We start from the raw sequence: 17270 nt of genomic DNA, 5'->3' as shown, positions 1-17270 counted from the left end.
CCTGCCCTGGGACCTGCTAGTGAAGAGTGGGCCATACATGTTAACATTAATCATAGTAATTAACAACAGTAACAATCTGTAGGTAAGAGGGGCAACAGAGACTGATAGGATCCGTATTTACTTAGAAACAAGGTCCACAGAGTTCATCAGTAGACTCCAAAGTTAAAATGTGCATCGGGTCACACCCTTAAAATTTCTTTACGGTAAGCTATTTCTTACAAATGTTCAAGAAGAGAGCAGCAATTAGCCTATCGAAAGGACGGATCTGCTTAATCCAAGCCAAGAGGTAGTTCTTCCAGTAATTCTCCCTGGCATCACATTATAAAATTCACTCTTCCAAATTTCAGAGATATCGAGTGAAAAATGCTCTATAAATTATAGCTCTTTTAAAATATTAGGAGGCAGTTTTTCCCACCTCTTCACATACTGAAGAAGGGTTATTTCGGGGGTGGGGGGGGAGAAGTGTTGCAAGGCTTTGGGACTCCCCCTGCCCACCCGAAGACACCATGCTGGGCTCTTGTCCCATGGTAGGGAACCTGGAATTTGGGGTTGTAGTTCCTGCATTTGACAACGGGGAGGCTGGATGGGGGGGGGGCTGATCTTTTTGGCCTGAGGTCTCCATGCATCTTTGGGTCCAACTCTGCAGGAGCGGGGGGGGCACAAAAACACAGGCCAAACTGACGTTTCCTTCTTCTCAGTTTCAAGGCAGAAGGCTTGATAGGCCTTCTGCGTCACTAGGCTGATGCTCCAGTGATTTAACTCATTCCAGACTGTACTTGGGGTGCTTCCTTTCTGGCACACCTCAAATCTGGCACACATATGATGGCGGGGTGGGGGGCATGTGCTAGGGCAGCCTGTTATCTCCCCCCAGATGTCCTCAGACTACAACTCCCATCAGCCCCAGCCAGCAGCCAGCAGGTACTGCCCGCCCCTGAAAACATACACACAGCTATTTCCGCCCCCCCACAAGAGCCAGTGGTGGTGTGGTTAAAGAGTGTCAGACCAGGACCTGGGAGACTAGGGTTCAAATCCTCCACTCAGCCACTCAGCTCATTGCCTCTCAGCCGAACCTCCCTCACAGGGTTGTTGTGGGGATTAAATGAGGAAGGGGAGAACCATGTATGCCATCTTGATGAGCTCCTTGGAGGAAAAGGTGGAGTATAAACACAATACAGTGGTACCTCAGGTTAAGTACTTAATTTGTTCTGGAGGTCCGTTCTTAACCTGAAACTGTTCTTAACCTGAAGCACCACTTTAGCTAATGGGGGCCTCCTGCTGCTGCCGCGCCACCAGAGCCCGATTTCTGTTCTTATCCTGAAGCAAAGTTCTTAACCTGAAGCACTATTTCTGGGTTAGCGGAGTCTGTAACCTGAAGCGCCTGTAACCTGAAGCGTATGTAACCTGAGGTACCACTGTAATAATAAAGAACACGATTTAGGGAAGAGTGCAGATAATTCTCAGCCGCTGGGCTTCGAAAACGGGAGAGTTGTTTCAGGCCAAAGAAGCCTGGGGCACGGCAGGTGGTGGGGGTGTCCCCTCTCACGGCCCAGCAGTCAACGGAAGCAGGGGATGGGGGACAGGGAAGCAAAACACACAGTCACCATTTTTAAAAGCTGTTTTAATTTCTCAGGCACTCATGATGTTCCTTGGTGCTCCATGAGGTCTCAAGCCCCACTCCCCAGGGCCTACAAATAGCTCAGGAGTCAAAAGTGGCCCTCCAGGCCCCAATCTAACCCTCAAGGTTATCCCGAAGCCCTGCTCCAACGTTTCATTTCTTGGCTGGGATGCATCCCTGAACTCTGGTGATGTCTGGAGGATGGAGAAGACCGGCTGTGGAAGCTTCTCACTTTTCACATAGCCAGCAGGGAGCTCACTTGCTCCACCCAATCCCTGCTCACCTGCCTCCTCCGCTCTGCCCCTCCCCCTGGCAGGTTGGGTCTCCACACTGCAGCAGCTTCCTTTTAGCAATCACTGGGAGTTACACATTAAAAGCATTTTCTCCTAAGGAATGGAGTAAGAGCCTGCTGAATCAGGCCGAGGAGGGCCCATCTGGTCCAGCATCCTATTCTCACAGTGGCCAGCCAGGTGCCTCCACTGGGAAACTCTCAAGCAGGACATGAGTTCAAGAGCAATTCTCCCCTCCTGTGGTTTCCAGCAACTGGCATTCAGAAGCATTGCTGCCTCCCAGGAGGCAGAGTAATGGCCATCATGGCTTGTAGCAGCCTCCTCCTCTATGAATTTGTCCAATTCCCTTTTAAAGCCATCCAAGCTGGTGGTCATCACTGCCTCCTGTGGAAGGGAGTTCCACAGTTTAACTGTGTGCTGCGTGAAGGACCTTGCCCTCAATCTTCCAACATCCAGCTGCTGTGGATGCCCATGACTTCCAAGGGAGGGATAAAAACTTTTCTCTATCTGCTTTATTCCCCCCTACGCTGCTGCTACGTGTGGGAAGACCGTGCAGCAGCAGGGACAGCAACCACTAGGGAAAACTCCTGCTTCTTTCCCTCTCAGGTCACCCCCTTTGTCCTGCTTCCTCTTCCCTCAAAGCACCTGTGGGAGCTCTCCGTACCTGGCCAACTCCAGGGATCTCTGACCATTAGGCAGCGCTGCCGGCTGGAGTCCCAACTCCAGCACGATTCTGTGCCAAGTGGCCAGAGCTGGGGAGCGAGGGCCACATGGATGAAAAGCAGTCTCTTTGGGGGTCCTTGTGCCAAAGGGTCCTTGTGCCAACCTGCTTTTATTGTCGCACAGAAAAGAGTTCATGCCAGGAAGTGAAACCCACACAATCATGGCGGGTTGTGATTCTGCGTCCTACAAGCCCCAGCCAAGCCAGGGAGGTGCAAACTCACCTCTTGCCATGTTGTTGTTGTTTATAGTCGTTTAGTCGTGTCCGACTCTTCGTGACCCCATGGACCAGAGCACGCCAGGCACTCCTGTCTTCCACTGCCTCCCGCAGTTTGGACAGACTCATGCTGGTAGCTTCGAGAATACCATCCAACCATCTCGTCCTCTGTCGTCCCCTTCTCCTTGTGCCCTCCATCTTTCCCAACATCAGGGTCTTTTCCAGGGAGTCTTCTCTTCTCATGATGTGACCAAAGTATTGGAGCCTCAACTTCACGATCTGTCCTTCCACCTCTTGCCATACCACAGCTCAAAGGGTGAAGCTCATGGCCCCACTTGGAGGATAAGGGAGAACCCGGGGAGGAGGGAAAGCAGGGGTCGGGGGCACAAGTACAGTCAGATCTTGGTTGTTGAATGCCCTGGAACTTGGACATTTTGGCTCCCGAATGCCGCAAACCCGGAAAGTGGTTGTTCCGGTTTGCATACATTCTTTGGGACCCCGAATGTCCGGCGGGGCTTCCGAGTGGCTGCAGGAGCTTCCTGCAGCCAATCAGAAGCTGTGATTTGGTTTCTGAACGTTTTGGAAGTTGAATGGACCTCTCGGAATGGATTCTGTTCGACTTCCGAGAGACGACTGTATTCCTTTGTGAGGAGGAGATGGGGATGGAGGTATCCCCCAAGGGCTCCACAGACATCTGTCTCTTGCCTCAGCTTCTGATGATTGATGGTCCCCAGAAGCCACACCCAGAGGACACCGAAGAAAGGTCACGTTCAAGCTAGTGGAGTGGGGAGTTTGGAGCTGAAGGCTTCTCCTGCAAGAGCTTCTCCCCCCCCCCCTTGGCTCCGCAAAGCACCACCCCTCCCTCAGCCCCAGCCAGGGGGTGGGGTGGAGAAAGAGCTTGCTTACCTCACAGGCTTCCCCACATCATGAGGTCCCGAGTTCAGATCTGGCTCTGCTGTCGGGGGATCCGTCAGCTGACAGCAGGACAAAGAGGGGTCTAAAACAAACGAGTGGGACCAGGCAGCAAGGGGACTATTTTCTTTACACCTCGGAGGCTCCGTCCTTCTGCTTACCTTTCAGAGAGACAAAACCAACCCTTTTGGGCAGAGCAAATGGGAACCCAAGGACAGGAAGGCTGTCTCTGAGCCTGGCTGTCTCTCCTAACCCAGACAACCCCAGCTGTCTCTCCGCAGAAAGAACCAGACCGGGCACCCCAGCCCAGGGGCAGATCACGCCCGTACCCTCCTCTTGAGTGGTCTTTCCGCCTGGGGGGAGGAAGGCGAGGGGAAAGCAGCTTACGGTAGTACCCTAACCCAGACAACCCCCCCCCTTTCCAGGCCCCTCGCTCACCCCTGCCCAAATACCCCATTCCTTCCCAGTGCCTACGCTACGAGTGCAAGAGGCCGAAGGTTCGCTTGCAGGAGTTTCGCCTTCTTCTCGGCTGGCTGGTGGCGCTGAGTCGCTTCGGGTCAGCTCTGCCTGCCCGAGGTCGCCTTCCAGAAGCAGCTGTCCACAGAAAGAGAAAGTCAATGGAGGGAGAAAAAACAGGGTTAACAAACCGCAAGATGCCCAGCCTAGGCTGCGTTAGTCAGTCCCACAGACGGGAGCCAGAATTTGCTGCGGATTTGGCAATGGTTCCCTAACTCTCCGGGCGAGACGGATGGACGGACGGATAGAGTTAGTGGTGGCAAAGAGGGAGGCAGAGCCCAAAGAGAGGACCACTCTTGAGGGAAAGCAGAGGGAGGGAAGGCAGGAAGTAAACTTGGGGGGCGGGGCAGGGGGGATGCGGTAAAGATCAGCAAGAATGGGCAATTCCCTCCCGCCCCATGCAGAAAGTGGGGTGGAGGAAATCGAAGGCAGAGGCGAAGTCGGGCGGCGGCGGGGATTGGGGTGGGTGTAATTTCACGACGAGACGCGAGAGGTTCTGTAAAAGCCATTTAATGATCGACATTTAAAAAAATAAGGGAAAAAAGCAAACGAGTTGCCACGACAGGAACAAGCTCCATTAACCGATTGTACAAAGGCAACAAACAGAACAGAACAGAACGGTACCCAGGAATACAGCAGAAGCAAAAGGAGGCCTCTCTCCCTGGCTCAGGAGCCCGGCAGAGACCTGGGCGACACGGGGGTCAGAGGTTCGGCAGGCAGCAACACCACGGGGCAAGCAAAGAATTAGCCGGCAGAGAGTTCGGAGGTTGGCAAACGCCCGCTGCTCCGGGCACGAGGAGAGTTCAAAAAAGCGGGCACGTTTCTACGAGCAAAACCGTCTTCGGCTCACGGCGGGTTCGAAAGGCGGGGGTTGGCGAGGCAGGCGGCGGGTCTTCGAAGCAGGTTTTTTTTTTTAACAAAAAGGTAACGACCGGATCAAAAAAAAAAAAAAAAGGAAAGAGGGTGAAGGAAGAAAAAGGCGAGAGGGCAGGAAGGACGGAGGGTAGGGGGTAAAAAAAATGCAGCATCACCAACCTTGGAAGGAAGCTGGAGTAAAAAGTCAGCGTGTGATCAGCAAAGGGCCTCACAGACACTGCGGTGGCGATGCCTGCAAAGAGATCTACACAATTCAGGTGCATGCATGCGCGCGTGTGTGTCTGTATATACACAGACGTAATAAGTGTGAATCACATATACACGGAGGTTTGCATCCTATGTAATGTATTTTGCACAGGCAAACAAAGAGACATGGGGGGTGGGCACAATCTCGGACCCCGTGCGCGCACACACACACACACACACACACACACACACACCGGCCGGCCAACCAGCCTGCCAGCTAGCTGAGAGCCCACCTTGCTGGACTGATCCCACAACCTCCCAAGCTTTCCCCTCCCTCTAACATCTGGAGGGCAACAGCTTGGCAAAGCCTGCCTTAAACAGCAGCTGCTGGCCAGGACAGACAATACTGGGCTCGTGTCAACTGTGGCCCCCCCAGGCCTTGATCTGGCCCTCAATATCTTCCCCAGGCCCTGCCCCTCATTGAACCCTCCGCAAATTCTTTCATCCCTGGCTAGAAGGTGTCCCTGCATACCCTCGATTGCCGGGAGAAGGCAGGGTGCGGAAATCAAATGCCCACATGCAGGGGAACGCACTGTAATAATAATATAAACTTATTATTTATACCCCGCCCATCTGGCTGGATTTCCCCAGCACTGTAGAGCTGAAGCCACAGAGGTGGGGTGTTTCTGAGGCAATCCCTTCTCCTGCCCACGACCACCTGCTCCCTCCCACCCCGCCGCCACCCCCCATCCCAAGCAACCAAGGACCTCCAGAAACTTACTGCCAGAAAAGGCACACCGTGCTCAGAAGGTCTGCGCATACTGGGCGGCGTATGCGCTGGCGTACCTCTCGTAGTACTCCGCCACGTTGTAGGCGGTTCCTATGCTGTACTGGGAGTATGTGGCAGCAGCGGCAGCCGCGGCTGCGTACCCTGGCTGGCTGTAGGCCGGGTTGTAGGTCTGGTTGGCGGCGGCTGTGGCGGCAGCCGCGGCAGCCGCGGCAGCTGCAGCCGCGTAGGGGTCAGCGTACTGGGCCACGACGGCGGTGGAGGCAGCTGTCCGCCTGCCCACGGGGCTCCTTTCCCTATAGGCGGCAGGGGGAGGAGGCAAGGCCCGGTCGTAGGCGGCCCGGGCCCGGTCGTAGAGCTCGTACGAGTAGCGGTCGCAGTACTCCCTGTCGTACCACGCCCGGGGGCAGTAGGGGGTGTAGGCCGGGGGCGGGGGTGGCAGCCGCCCCCTGGAGAAGTAGTAGCTTGGGGATGGGGGAGGCGGGGTGGGCACCGCTGCTGCTGCTGCCGCCGCCCCCTTGGCAGCCCGCAGGGAGCTGTTGCTCTTGGAAAGGGTGACGAAGATTTTCTGGTCCTCCAAAGGGGTGTCATTGAGGTTCAAGATGGCGTCCATGGCCTCCCTCTCCTTGGCCATGTGGACGAAGGCGTAGTTCTTGACAATGTCGCACTCCACCACTTTGCCGAACCTCTCAAAGAGCTGGCGGATCTGGGAGGTGGTGGCCTTGGCGGAGACGTTCCCCACGTAGATCTTGGTGGCGTTTCGGATCTTGGATGTGGCGTATTCCACCGTCAGGTGGGCCCCATAGAACTCGCTCTTGTGCAGGGCGCTGATGGCCTGGTGGGCCTCATCCTCCTTCTCCATGTGCACAAAGGCAAAGTTCTTGAGGATGTCGCACTCGTTCACCTGCCCGTACTGCTCAAAGAGCTTCCTCAGCTCCTCGGCCGTCACCACGGGAGACAGGCCCCCCACAAAGATCTTCACCATGGCGGGTGAATTGCGCTGAGGGCAAGAAGGAGGGAAAGGGGTCAGAGCAGAAGGGAAAGGCGCTCCCTTCTCCCTCTCTCATGCAGAGGCATCCATTTCCCACCCTTCCCAACAGGCGTCCAACAAATAAACAACCTGAAGGCAGCCCTGTTCAGGGAAAATTTTAACGATTGATGTTTTACTGTGTTTTTAATATTTTGTTGGAAGCTGCCCCGAGTGGCTGGGGCAACCCAGTCAGATGGGTGGCATATAAATACTATCATCATCATCATCTCCACATCTGCAGATATCTGGTTTTTCCTCCAAGCTCAACACCAGCCTTGCCCAACCTGGTGCCCTCCAGATGTTTTGGGCTACAACTCCCCCTCCAGATGTTCAGCCCAACTGAGCACATCTAGATGGCACCATGCTGGAAGACGCTGGTCAACACTGGCAGGCAGTGGCTCATCAGGGTTTCAGACATTTCTAGCCCTACCTGGAGATGCTGGTGGGGAGTCAACCTGACACCTTCTACATGCCAAGCAGGGGCACTGCCCACTGACTTACAGCTCCCTTCCAACTTACTGGCTGGGTTACTGAGATCAGTCATTGTTTCATAGCACATTTTGCATTGTTTAGAGTTGTTACATCTTGTTTTTCTTCTATTGTTATTTTAACTCTTTGAATTCCTTACACTACTTTTTTTTCTTACTGCTAATTTTATTGTTTTACCTTTTTGTAAATTGCTTTGAAGTGCCTTTTTTAAAAATAAACAATCAAGTAGTGTATACATTTTATGAAATAAATAAACTGTTCTACTTGTTCAAAAGATTTATTCAACAGATAAGGATATTGAATGTTGGTAGTTGTAGAGGTTAGATTGTACAGGGGTCAGCAAACTTTTTCCGCAGGGGGCCGGTCCACTGTCCCTCAGACCTTGTGGGGGGCCGGACTATATTGGGGGGGAATGAACAAATTCCTATGCCCCACAAATAACCCACAGATGCATTTTAAATAAAAGCACACATTCTACTCATGTAAAAACATGCTGATTCCTGGACCGTCCGCGGGCCAGATTTAGCAGGCGATTGGGCTAGATCCAGCCCCCGGGCCTTAGTTTGCCTACCCATGGCACTAGGCCCTGGGAGTCCAGGATCAAATCTCTGCTCAGCCACCAAACTCACTGGGTGACCTTGGGGCCAGTCACTGCCTCTCTCATCCCAACCTACCTCACAGGGTTGTTGTGAGGATAGGATGGGGAGGAGGGGACTCATGCATGCCACCTTTAGCTTATTTGAGCAAATACAGTACAATAGTAGCAATAATAATAAAAATTTGCATTGTTCTGCTAATCTCTGCTAAACAGATATATTCAACAGAGATTGACTATTTTGATCTTGGCCACCGGTTCATGAGATATTTTGCAATGTTCTATATCTGGTTCTTCCAAGAGATCTACCCTAAACTGCTAGGACCACAATCTGGTGGAGAAGCACATGGGGTGAGTTCAGTGAGCGTCTCCCCAAGGTGCCCCTATTTCCTCCCCCTGCCCCTGAGAAGCCCACTCTCCCCCACCCGTCCAGCACCCCACAAGGTTTGCAGAGTCGGTGGAACCCAGGCAGATCCCTCCCACCTTCTGAACAGCAGAGCAGAGATGGTGGAGAAAGACCCCGCCCCCCAATGTCACCCTCCAGATGTGCTGCTGGCCTCCAATGCCCTACAGCCCCAACCGGGGTGCAAAGATGTTGGTGACGGGAGCCGCATCTGGATGGACCACAACGTCCTCCATCCTCGCCTTGCCGCCTGGATGCAAGGCTCCTGCTTCTCCTCGACGGGGTGGGGTAGGTTGTCCCTGGGTTCTCGGGTCCTTCTCTGGAGGGGAAGGGCACAAGAAGGCGACCCCCACCCACCCCACCCGGCACGTGGCTCCATCCCAGCAGCGGACCTGGGGGGTAGGGGCGGGAAAGGCAGTTTAGGGAACCGTGCAAGGCGTGCGGTTTTGCACGGGGGGGGGAGGGACTCTGGTGCGCCCCCTCCACCAACACCCCCCACCTCACTTACCTGCCGGTCTCCGGGATGCTCTGCAAGGCCAGATGGCCTCCCCGCCGGGCTGGGATGGAGCGGCCTAGGAGGACTGCGCCATGTTGGGCTGCTGCTCCATCACGTGGCTGGAGTGGGTGGGGGGGACACACACAGACACAGAACGAGCGATCCGCCCCCGAAGCTATTCTTTGGGGAGGGGGCGCGGCTGCTCCTCCCTAACGCAGGCTTTGCACGTGGGAACGCGCCCAGGCTTTGCACGAAGGGCGCACCAAGGTCCTGCAAACGGCAAGGCGAGGCTGCTCTCTGCAGCTGCTGGGGGAGGGAGCCCGGCGCTGTGAGCGGGGGCGAGGTAGTGATGCGTAGTGGTTAGAGCGCTGGCTACTAGGACCTGGCAGACGCGGGTTCAAATCCCCACTCAGCCCTGGGTGCGATTTTGGGGGCCGGTCATTGCTTCTCCGCTTAACCTACCTTACAGGGTTGTTGTGGGGTGAATTAAATCAGGACGGGGAGAACCCTGCGCACCACACCCGGAGCTCCTTGGAGGAAAAAAGGTGGGCTAGAAATGGGATTAATAAGGTGCTTTTCCTCCCTGAATATGGCCTGCTTCTCCCACTGTTGTTGTGACCTATACTCCTAAAGTGCATTCACACGTTTAAGGCCACCTTTGATTTGATGGCTAGCTTTTGCTCTGAAGGCGGCTCAAGCAAAGACCACCACACAGGACCCTTTTGTGCAAGCAAGGGGTGTGAGCGGGAGTCAGGCCCTGGGGTAGACTACTGCGGTGCATTGTTTGCAGGACTGCCCTTGAAGGTGGCCCCCAAAATCGCAGCTAGGACGGGCTACAGCTTCCAGGGTACTAACTGGGTCCGGTCACTTGGAGTATGTCTCAATGCCTGCTCCTAAGAACCTAAGAAAAGCCTGTGGGATCAGGCCCATGGCCCACCTAGGCCAGCATCCTGTTCTCACAGTGGCCAACCAGGTGCTCATTTTGTGAAACCCGCAACCAGGATTTGAGCACCAGAGTTTCTCTCCCCTCCAGCCAGTATTTATTGGAATTCTAAGTAAGGAAAAATAAAAGTAGAACATTTACATTGCTGAAATATATTCTTTATTTATTTAAAAACGCTTCTCCCGCTTTTCACCCTGAAGGCCTCAGGGCAGCTTACAGCAATGAAATATGCAATACTAAAACATTAAATTAAAACATAAATCGAGCCTCCAATATCTATAACCTTGAGCATTTAATATAAATAATAATAATAATAATAATTGGTTTTTTAAATAAAAATATATATATATAAAATAAGAGAGAGAAAGAGAAAGGAAAGAAAGCAAGGAACATTCAGGGTACAAAGGCTTCCTGAAATAGAACAACTTTGACCAGGTGCCAGAAACTCTGAAGGGACAGTGCTTGTCTAACTTCTTGCGGAAGGGAGTTCCTCACAGTTGGGCCCACATCATTTATTTATTTATTTGTTGAGTATATGTGTGCCACATGTGGGAGGAAAGAAGGGGGGATTAAAAGGTAGCAAATAAATGAGCAATTGGCCAGCTGACGGAACCCTCTCCCGATGTCACCCACGCCACTGGCCAATGGGGCTGACGCATCTGTGACATCACAGACCAGGGCCTGCTTTGCCCCAGGGACTCCGCCACCATTTGTATTCACCATGCACAGCCTGCTGTGGGTGTTGTGGCTCTGCCAGGGAAGCTCTGCCGTACGCCATGCTGCAGTGGAAGAGCAGAAGGAAGCCGTCAACCCCGGGGCTTGGGACAGCTTGGCATTTGGCTCCATCGTGGTTCTGGTGCTGGCCCTGGGAGCAAAATGGCTGCACACGAAGCCCAAGGCAGAAGATGCACGGGTAAGAAAGGGAAGGGAGGTGGAGGGGGGGGTTCCAGGAGACAAACAGAAGAAGATTAGAAGAGCCAAAGGGGGCCCATCCTGCCCTCACAGTGACCAGCTTTCCAAAGAGAAACCCACAAGCAGGACCTGAGCACAAAGGCAACTCTCCAGTCATCGTTCCCCATCAGCTGGTATTCAGAGGTAGACTGTCCCTGAGCGTGGAGGTTCTGTTATCACAAATACAGTGGTCCCTCGGGTTACATACGCTTCAGGTTACAGACTTCACTAACCCAGAAATAGTACCTCAGGTTAAGAACTTTGCTTCAGGATGAGAACAGAAATTGTGCTCTGGTGGTGCGGCGGCAGCAGGAGGCCCCATTAGCTAAAGTGGTGCTTCAGGTTAAGAACAGTTTCAGGTTCGGACCTCCAGAACGAATTAAGTACTTAACCCGAGGTACCACTAGACTTCTGCAAGGAGAGGCCTGTAGCTGGGTCAGATCATAGGGGGCCTGTCTAATCCAGTGTCCTGGGATGCCGCCAGCAAGCAGGACCTGGGTGCAACAGCAATGCTCTCTTCCCCACTCGGGATTCTGAGCAACTGTTATTCAGAGGCATACTGGAAGAGATTGGCCACTTGGGAAGGTAGCTCATCTAGGAGAAGGAAAACTCAAGTCCTAAATCTCTGCTGGGAGAAGAACAGGCTAAGGCCTCGGCCCAGTATACCTGAAGGAGCGTCTCCACTCCCATCGTTCAGCCTGGACACTGAGGTCCAGCTCCAAGGGCCTTCACTGTGAGAAGCGAAGTTACAGGGAAACAGGCAGAGGGCCTTCTCAGTAGTAGCACCCGCCCTGTGGAATGCCCTCCCATCAGATGTCAAAGAAATAAACAACTTTCTGACGTTTCGAAGACATCTGAAGGCAGCCCTGTTTAGGGAAGTTTTTAATGACTGATGTTGTAATGTATTTTTAATCTTTTGTTGGAAGCTGCCCAGAGTGGCTGAGGATACCCAACCAGATGGGTGGGGTATAAATAACAAATTTATTATTATTATTATTAGCAAACCCTACGCAAATCTGGAGTGGAGTCCCTAAGACAGTTGGATGGTGCCTTGGACTCCTCCTTCGATAAAAAGTATTGCTCTGGTTTCCTTTCGACCCCATCAGCAATTTGGCAACCATTGCTCTGGCTGCTAGGGGCACCCTTGGCCTGTTTCATCTCAAGCATCTTCCTGTAATGTTCACAGCCCCTGTGCTGCCTGACCAACATCCTCCTCCTCCTCCTCCACAGGAAGAAGCCCAGCTGGCCCACGAACAGGATCTGGAGCGGCACCTCTTGCACGCCTTCTTCCAGATGGAGCTGGAGCTCGTGAAGCTGGTGACGCTTGTGCGGAACCACAAGGCCGCCCTCACCCTGCGCCACCGCGGCTGCCGGGCACCCGAGTGCCAGCTGGCCAGGGAAAGCGCCAAGGCCTTCAACTTGGTGGTGTTTGACATCGAAGAGGAGGACTGAGCCTGGGGACTGGGGAGGGTTTGGAAAGCAATACTCAAAATAGTAATAATAAATCTATGGCAGAGGAGGCCACAGGGCACCTTCATGGGGGCGGAAATTGCGCCGGTTCTGCAGCCAAAGGAATTGGGAAATGCAGGCAGAAGTGCCACAGGGAAGGCACAGGGAAGAGGGAGAAGTCAGGGTGGGGGAATAATGCTGGAGAGCAGGGCTGGGCGATATATATCAATATATCATCCCAAACTGGTTTGAAGTCCATATCATAATTTTTGACCTGGCAATATATTGCAAATCATGGTGCGCGCACACACAAACACACATGTGTTTGTGTGTGTGTGTGTGTGCGCGCAAGCTAGGCACGCTAGGCAAAAATCATAATGTGGGGGCAAATGTTAAGCCAGTCTATGCTTCTCTTGATTCCTGCAGCCCCTGATTCCTGCAGCGAATCAGAAGAGCAGGCGCCAGCAAAAATCTCAATGCGGGGAAAACTGTGAAGCCAGGCAATGCATCTGTATAGCTCCATCCTCATTTCAGACATTGTGATACATCACTATATCTCAATGTTTAGTTGGTGAGCCATCGCGATCTTGAAAACCAGATATCGCCCAGCCCTACTGGAGAGGGGCATTGATAGCAGTATGATTGCATTTTAAGCAGGGGTTCGGTTCTAAGGTTTCTGCAAGTACACAAACATTGTGTGTACCCAGATCCTTGCACCATTGTCTGTACCCTTGTGTGGCTAGCTGCCAAGTGGACTTTGCCCATCCCACCCAAGCCAAATTACCTGTTGGAGAAGGAGAAGGCTTGTGAATTCTGGTTGGAGAGTAGACCTTACCTTTTGCAATTATACACAGAGAGATGCTTGCAGAGTAAGCAAATAATAAAGTAGTTTGTTATATGTACATAACTTGGATAGGTTTCTCATCGTAAGCTAACTTAACTGATCTAGAGAAGGCAAAGGCAACCATACTTGCTGCTTTGTTGTCAGAGGATAGATCCAATGTTACCTCTCATTGTTGCATGTGTGTGTTTGCTTTAACTCTTTGATTTCCTTGCCTGAATTCAATCCTTTGAAGCTGCTATTTGCATGGGGAGGAAAGATCACATTCAGCACCAACGAGGGCTGTCCCCATCATGCCAAACAGCACTTTCAGAAGCTTATTGCAATTCTGATAATTATCAGCTTCCTCCCCCACTGCACAGCTGATCCTATTTGCATTTTTTAAAAAGAATGAAACCAATCCTGCATATTCAAATAATTGGGGCCCCAAGATGGTGCAAACCACCACCTGCTTGTTATCCCCAAGCTCCAGAAGTGGCCACTTACTACATTTGCCCCCCTCCCCCCCCTCCAGAAAAGAGGGCAAGATATCATTTATTTATTTATTCCATTCATATCCTTCCCTTCCTCTTGAAGGACCCCGGTGGTGCATATCATTTGCATATGCTAATTATCCACTTCAGAAACCATTGACTATGCTTTAAATAAGAGATAAAATACATCTCACCATTGCGGGTGTGCCTGCTCAGTCTGCTGCTTCTGCCCTTGCTTTGCTCCCCTTGGATAGCACCCCCACAACCCCTCCAGATAAAGAGGACTGTCCTCTGACAGCCTCTCAAGGAGACAAGGCCGCCCATCAAAGAGGACATCTGTCCCTGCTGGGCCCTCTTGGCTCAGCTCTCCCTGCCTGGAGAGGGCAAGAGGCCACCTCACCTGCCCAGGGGTTTGTGATGTCACTGCTGCTGGTGGCTCAGTGCCATGGTAAGGCTCAGAGGAAGGCAGGAAATGGCCATGGATGTGGTCCTGGGTGGGTGGATCTGCTGCTTGCTAGGGTGGCTGGCCCCCGCCTGGGCCCTGAGCAACCAGGACAACAGCCTCTCGGAGGACCAGGAGAACTACCAGGTGCATGGGCAGATTCTGCTGTGGCTCGTCAGCCTGGCGTGTTTCTACAGCCTGGTCTGGCTCCTGGGAGGTTTCTCCATGGAGCAGTGCCCAGTGGCTCAGCGGGAAACGGAGGTGAGTGCCTGGGGGCAGCAGAGAACTGGTGCCAAACACAGCCTCTGGCATGTGAGGCAGAGGGCAGAAGTCTACATAGGGTGGGCAGACCTCCAGGGCTCTCCAGGTTTGCCTGGCCCCTCCAAGTAGCAGGGGGAGGGCTTGAATTTCCAGGTGGATGAGAGTGTCCTCCTCCTCCTCCTCCTCCTCCTCCTCCTCCTCCTCCTCCTCCTCCTCCTCTCTTCTTCTTCTTCTTCTTCTTCTTCTTCTTCTTCTTCTTCTTCTTCTTCCTGTACATGCAGCTTGCAAGCTTCAGCCAGGAAGGAGCCGGCTGCAAATTATTGCACACACACTCCTCTCCCAATTAACCTCCATCTCCAGGGCTCAGTGGTGGGAAACAGAAGGAAGAGGAAGAATCACCAGGGCTGAGGAGGGTCATTAGGAAAGGAGGCGTTTCAGGCCTTTGGGGCCTGTGTTTGTCAGGGTTTTAAACACAATTGCAAGCACCTTGGGTTAAGCCCGGAAATGAACCGGCAGCAAATGCCAGAGGCGGGTGGGAGAAAGCAAGCAAGGAAAGGGCGGCCTACCTGGTTGTGGCTCCCCAGACCCCTCCAAGGGAATGTGGCCTTCCCCAGCCCCTGTCTTAACAACTGCTCACTGCTGCCTTTTTCTGATCAGGTCACGGACTGCCACATGCCCCCACCGCACACGCCTTGTGGGCCCCGGCGCGGCTGCTCTGTCCGGTCTGGCCTGAAGTCGCTGGGGTACATGGAGCAGGAGCTGGTGAGCTTGATGTACAGGCTGCGCAAGCTCAAGATGGCCCTGGCCACAGGCTGGCTCACCGCAAACAGGCAGAGGAGGAGCACCCAGGCTGATCTTCCCGATGACTTTGTGATCTACGCAGTCCAGGACGAGACCTAGGCAGTGCCCCAGACGGAGCAGAGGAACCTGGAAGGATGCGGCGGGATGAGAAATAAACAGTGAATTCTGCACGATGATCTTGTTGGCGCTTTGCCATGTACTTAAGCCAGCAAAATAAGTTTGCCTTCCAGGTAGAAAAACTGGAGTCCTCCCTCTTGGCCAAAACAGACTCCAGGCTTCTTTTCAGTGGAAGAAAAATCAAGCCTTTGCACTGCGATTAGGGTAGAGGTTTGCTCATCCACACTTCTGTTTGTCCTGTGCTTTTCTGCAGAAAACCTGATTGACATTTGTTACAATTCAGCGGAAGCGGGTAGCACTGTGGGTTAAACCACAGAGCCTAGGGCTTGCCGATCAGAAGGTCGGCGGTTTGAATCCCTGCAAGCTCCCGTTGCTCGGTCCCTGCTCCTGCCAACCTAGCAGTTCGAAAGCACAAAGTGCAAGTAGATAAATAGGTACCGATCCGGCCGGAAGGTAAACGGTGTTTCCGTGCGCTGCTCTGGTTCACCAGAAGCGGCTTAGTCATGCTGGCCACATGACCCGGAAGCTGTACGCCGGCTTCCTCGGCCAATACAGCAAGATGAGCGCTGGAACCCCAGAGTCGTCCACAACTGGACCTAATGGTCAGGGGTCCCTTTACCTTTACAATTACAATTCAGAGCTAAATCGTGGGTTTTTCTGGGAAAAGCAGCAGGGCAAATGAAAAGCCTCTTGGACCCATGCTTATAAAACACAGGAAATGGATGAGCCCTAAGACAAGACAACTGTGTTGGAGAAAACCCCGCTCCTTGAGTTGATCAATAGGGTGTTCTCTGCTATTATAGGGATGACAAAGCTGTTGCAAGCTGCATACTCTCCAACATTCTTGGGACCAAATTTCGGACGCTCCTTTTTTGGTCCTAAGCAAAAGAGAGCAAAAGATTTTGTTCTGGTGCTCAGGCACGACCCAGCTGATTTATGCCAGAGAGCCAGAGTGAAAATGAAGTATCTTCTGGTCTGGCACTCTGGTGTGACCCAGCAGAGCATCTTTTGGTTTCGGGGCATTCCCGGATCCAATGCAAAAAAAGCATGTGACTTGTAAGCTGAGCTCTGTTGCAATAATCCTAAACATAAAACTGGGAATGCAAAAGACTAGCCAAGCCAGCACCCTCCAGATGTTTTGAACCATTTCTTTATGCCGCAGAATGGCAACCTGCAGTGTCAGGTGAAATCCTTTATCTGATTGCTCTGGGAAAGCAAGATTATATACCTCCTCATATCTTAAAATCTCTCCCAGAACAGTGGGATATATTTACTCTCATTCCTTCGTATTTTATTAACAGAACTGGAAAGACTCCCAGTATATGCAGCAAAGCCAGTGCTTTTTTCAGGGGTACTCAAGGGAAAGCATACCGGCACCTCTTTTGTTGTTGTTAAAAAGTGTGGGACTTAACTAACAGCCATGGGGAGTACTGGCACCTATTTTTCAGGGGGGGGGGAGCACTGAGTAAAGCTTTCCTAGCTCATCACATTAAGAAAAGGTGATGGGACCAATCATTATTGCCCCATTAGCCTTCTTGGAAGGCAGTTACTGGAAAACTTTATGCCAGGTTTTTAAAACATAAGCTTTAACTTTGTATGAAGGAGGATAATAGTATTATTTGGAAGGCAGAGATTAGATTTAAAGCCGGTCGCTCAACCATTGCTGTGTATCAGCTCACCTGGCAGAGAGATGTATACTTCAGTTCCTGGCACTAAGCCTTCAACGCCCTCCTGTCTTTATTGATCTTAAATCTGCTTTTGGCTTGGTTCCAGGAGAATTGCTATGGTCTAAATCTGGGACGGGGAACCAGCAGCCCTGCAGATGTTGCTGGACTCCGGGCTCCCATCAGCACCAGCCAG

General features: G+C 52.5%; 3 protein-coding genes across 10 annotated transcripts in view; 2 read left to right on the top strand and 1 right to left on the bottom strand.

The window, feature by feature from the left end:
- Positions 1 to 17270, top strand: part of GPHA2 (glycoprotein hormone subunit alpha 2) — a gene marked incomplete at its 5' end in the record, with an annotated part of 53147 nt that overhangs the window by 20117 nt on the left and 15760 nt on the right. The gene's annotated exons all lie outside the window — the stretch shown is intronic.
- On the bottom strand, positions 1585 to 9406 carry LOC310752187 (uncharacterized protein). Of its 7 annotated transcripts, none has more exons than XR_014542860.1 (5): positions 9145 to 9406; positions 6179 to 7119; positions 5306 to 5390; positions 3134 to 4348; positions 1585 to 2849 (listed from the first exon to the last, which is right to left on the bottom strand). XR_014542860.1 is itself a non-coding variant. In XM_083592050.1 (3 exons), exon 2 carries the CDS (start codon positions 7102 to 7104, stop codon positions 6136 to 6138), a length of 969 nt encoding a protein of 322 aa, XP_083448176.1. In that variant the 5' UTR covers positions 7105 to 7119; positions 9145 to 9406; the 3' UTR covers positions 4765 to 5390; positions 6114 to 6135. The 7 variants fall into 7 exon arrangements, 4 of the variants coding, with proteins under 4 accessions (XP_083448176.1, XP_083448175.1, XP_083448174.1 ...); XR_014542861.1 differs by having other exon boundaries at positions 5306 to 5378; XR_014542862.1 differs by having other exon boundaries at positions 1587 to 2849; positions 5306 to 5378; positions 6114 to 7119.
- LOC310752196 (uncharacterized protein) lies at positions 8729 to 15466 on the top strand. Of its 2 annotated transcripts, XM_083592071.1 has the most exons (3): positions 10618 to 10988; positions 12257 to 14492; positions 15150 to 15466. In XM_083592071.1, the coding sequence occupies exons 1-2, from the start codon at positions 10698 to 10700 to the stop codon at positions 12476 to 12478; spliced, it is 513 nt and encodes a 170-aa protein (XP_083448197.1). In that variant the 5' UTR covers positions 10618 to 10697; the 3' UTR covers positions 12479 to 14492; positions 15150 to 15466. The 2 variants fall into 2 exon arrangements, with proteins under 2 accessions (XP_083448198.1, XP_083448197.1); XM_083592072.1 differs by lacking the exons at positions 10618 to 10988; positions 15150 to 15466 and adding an exon at positions 8729 to 8924 and having other exon boundaries at positions 12257 to 12545.

This window comes from Podarcis filfolensis, assembly GCF_964270895.1.
Source record: "Podarcis filfolensis genome assembly, chromosome: 16".
NCBI classification, from domain to species: domain Eukaryota; kingdom Metazoa; phylum Chordata; class Lepidosauria; order Squamata; family Lacertidae; genus Podarcis; species Podarcis filfolensis.
This window is presented reverse-complemented; position numbering and strand designations above follow the sequence as displayed.

Excerpts from the sequence above, each read along its gene's own strand:
- LOC310752187 (XM_083592048.1), bottom strand. The coding sequence starts at position 7,104 with ATGGTGAAGATCTTTGTGGGGGGCCTGTCTCCCGTGGTGACGGCCGAG. Across the intron at positions 5,391-6,178 it reads GTGGCGGAGTACTACGAGAG|ATCTCTTTGCAGGCATCGCC; the intron begins GTACGCCAGCGC and ends TGAATTGTGTAG.
- LOC310752196 (XM_083592071.1), top strand. The coding sequence starts at position 10,698 with ATGTCACCCACGCCACTGGCCAATGGGGCTGACGCATCTGTGACATCA. Across the intron at positions 10,989-12,256 it reads CCAAGGCAGAAGATGCACGG|GAAGAAGCCCAGCTGGCCCA; the intron begins GTAAGAAAGGGA and ends CCTCCTCCACAG.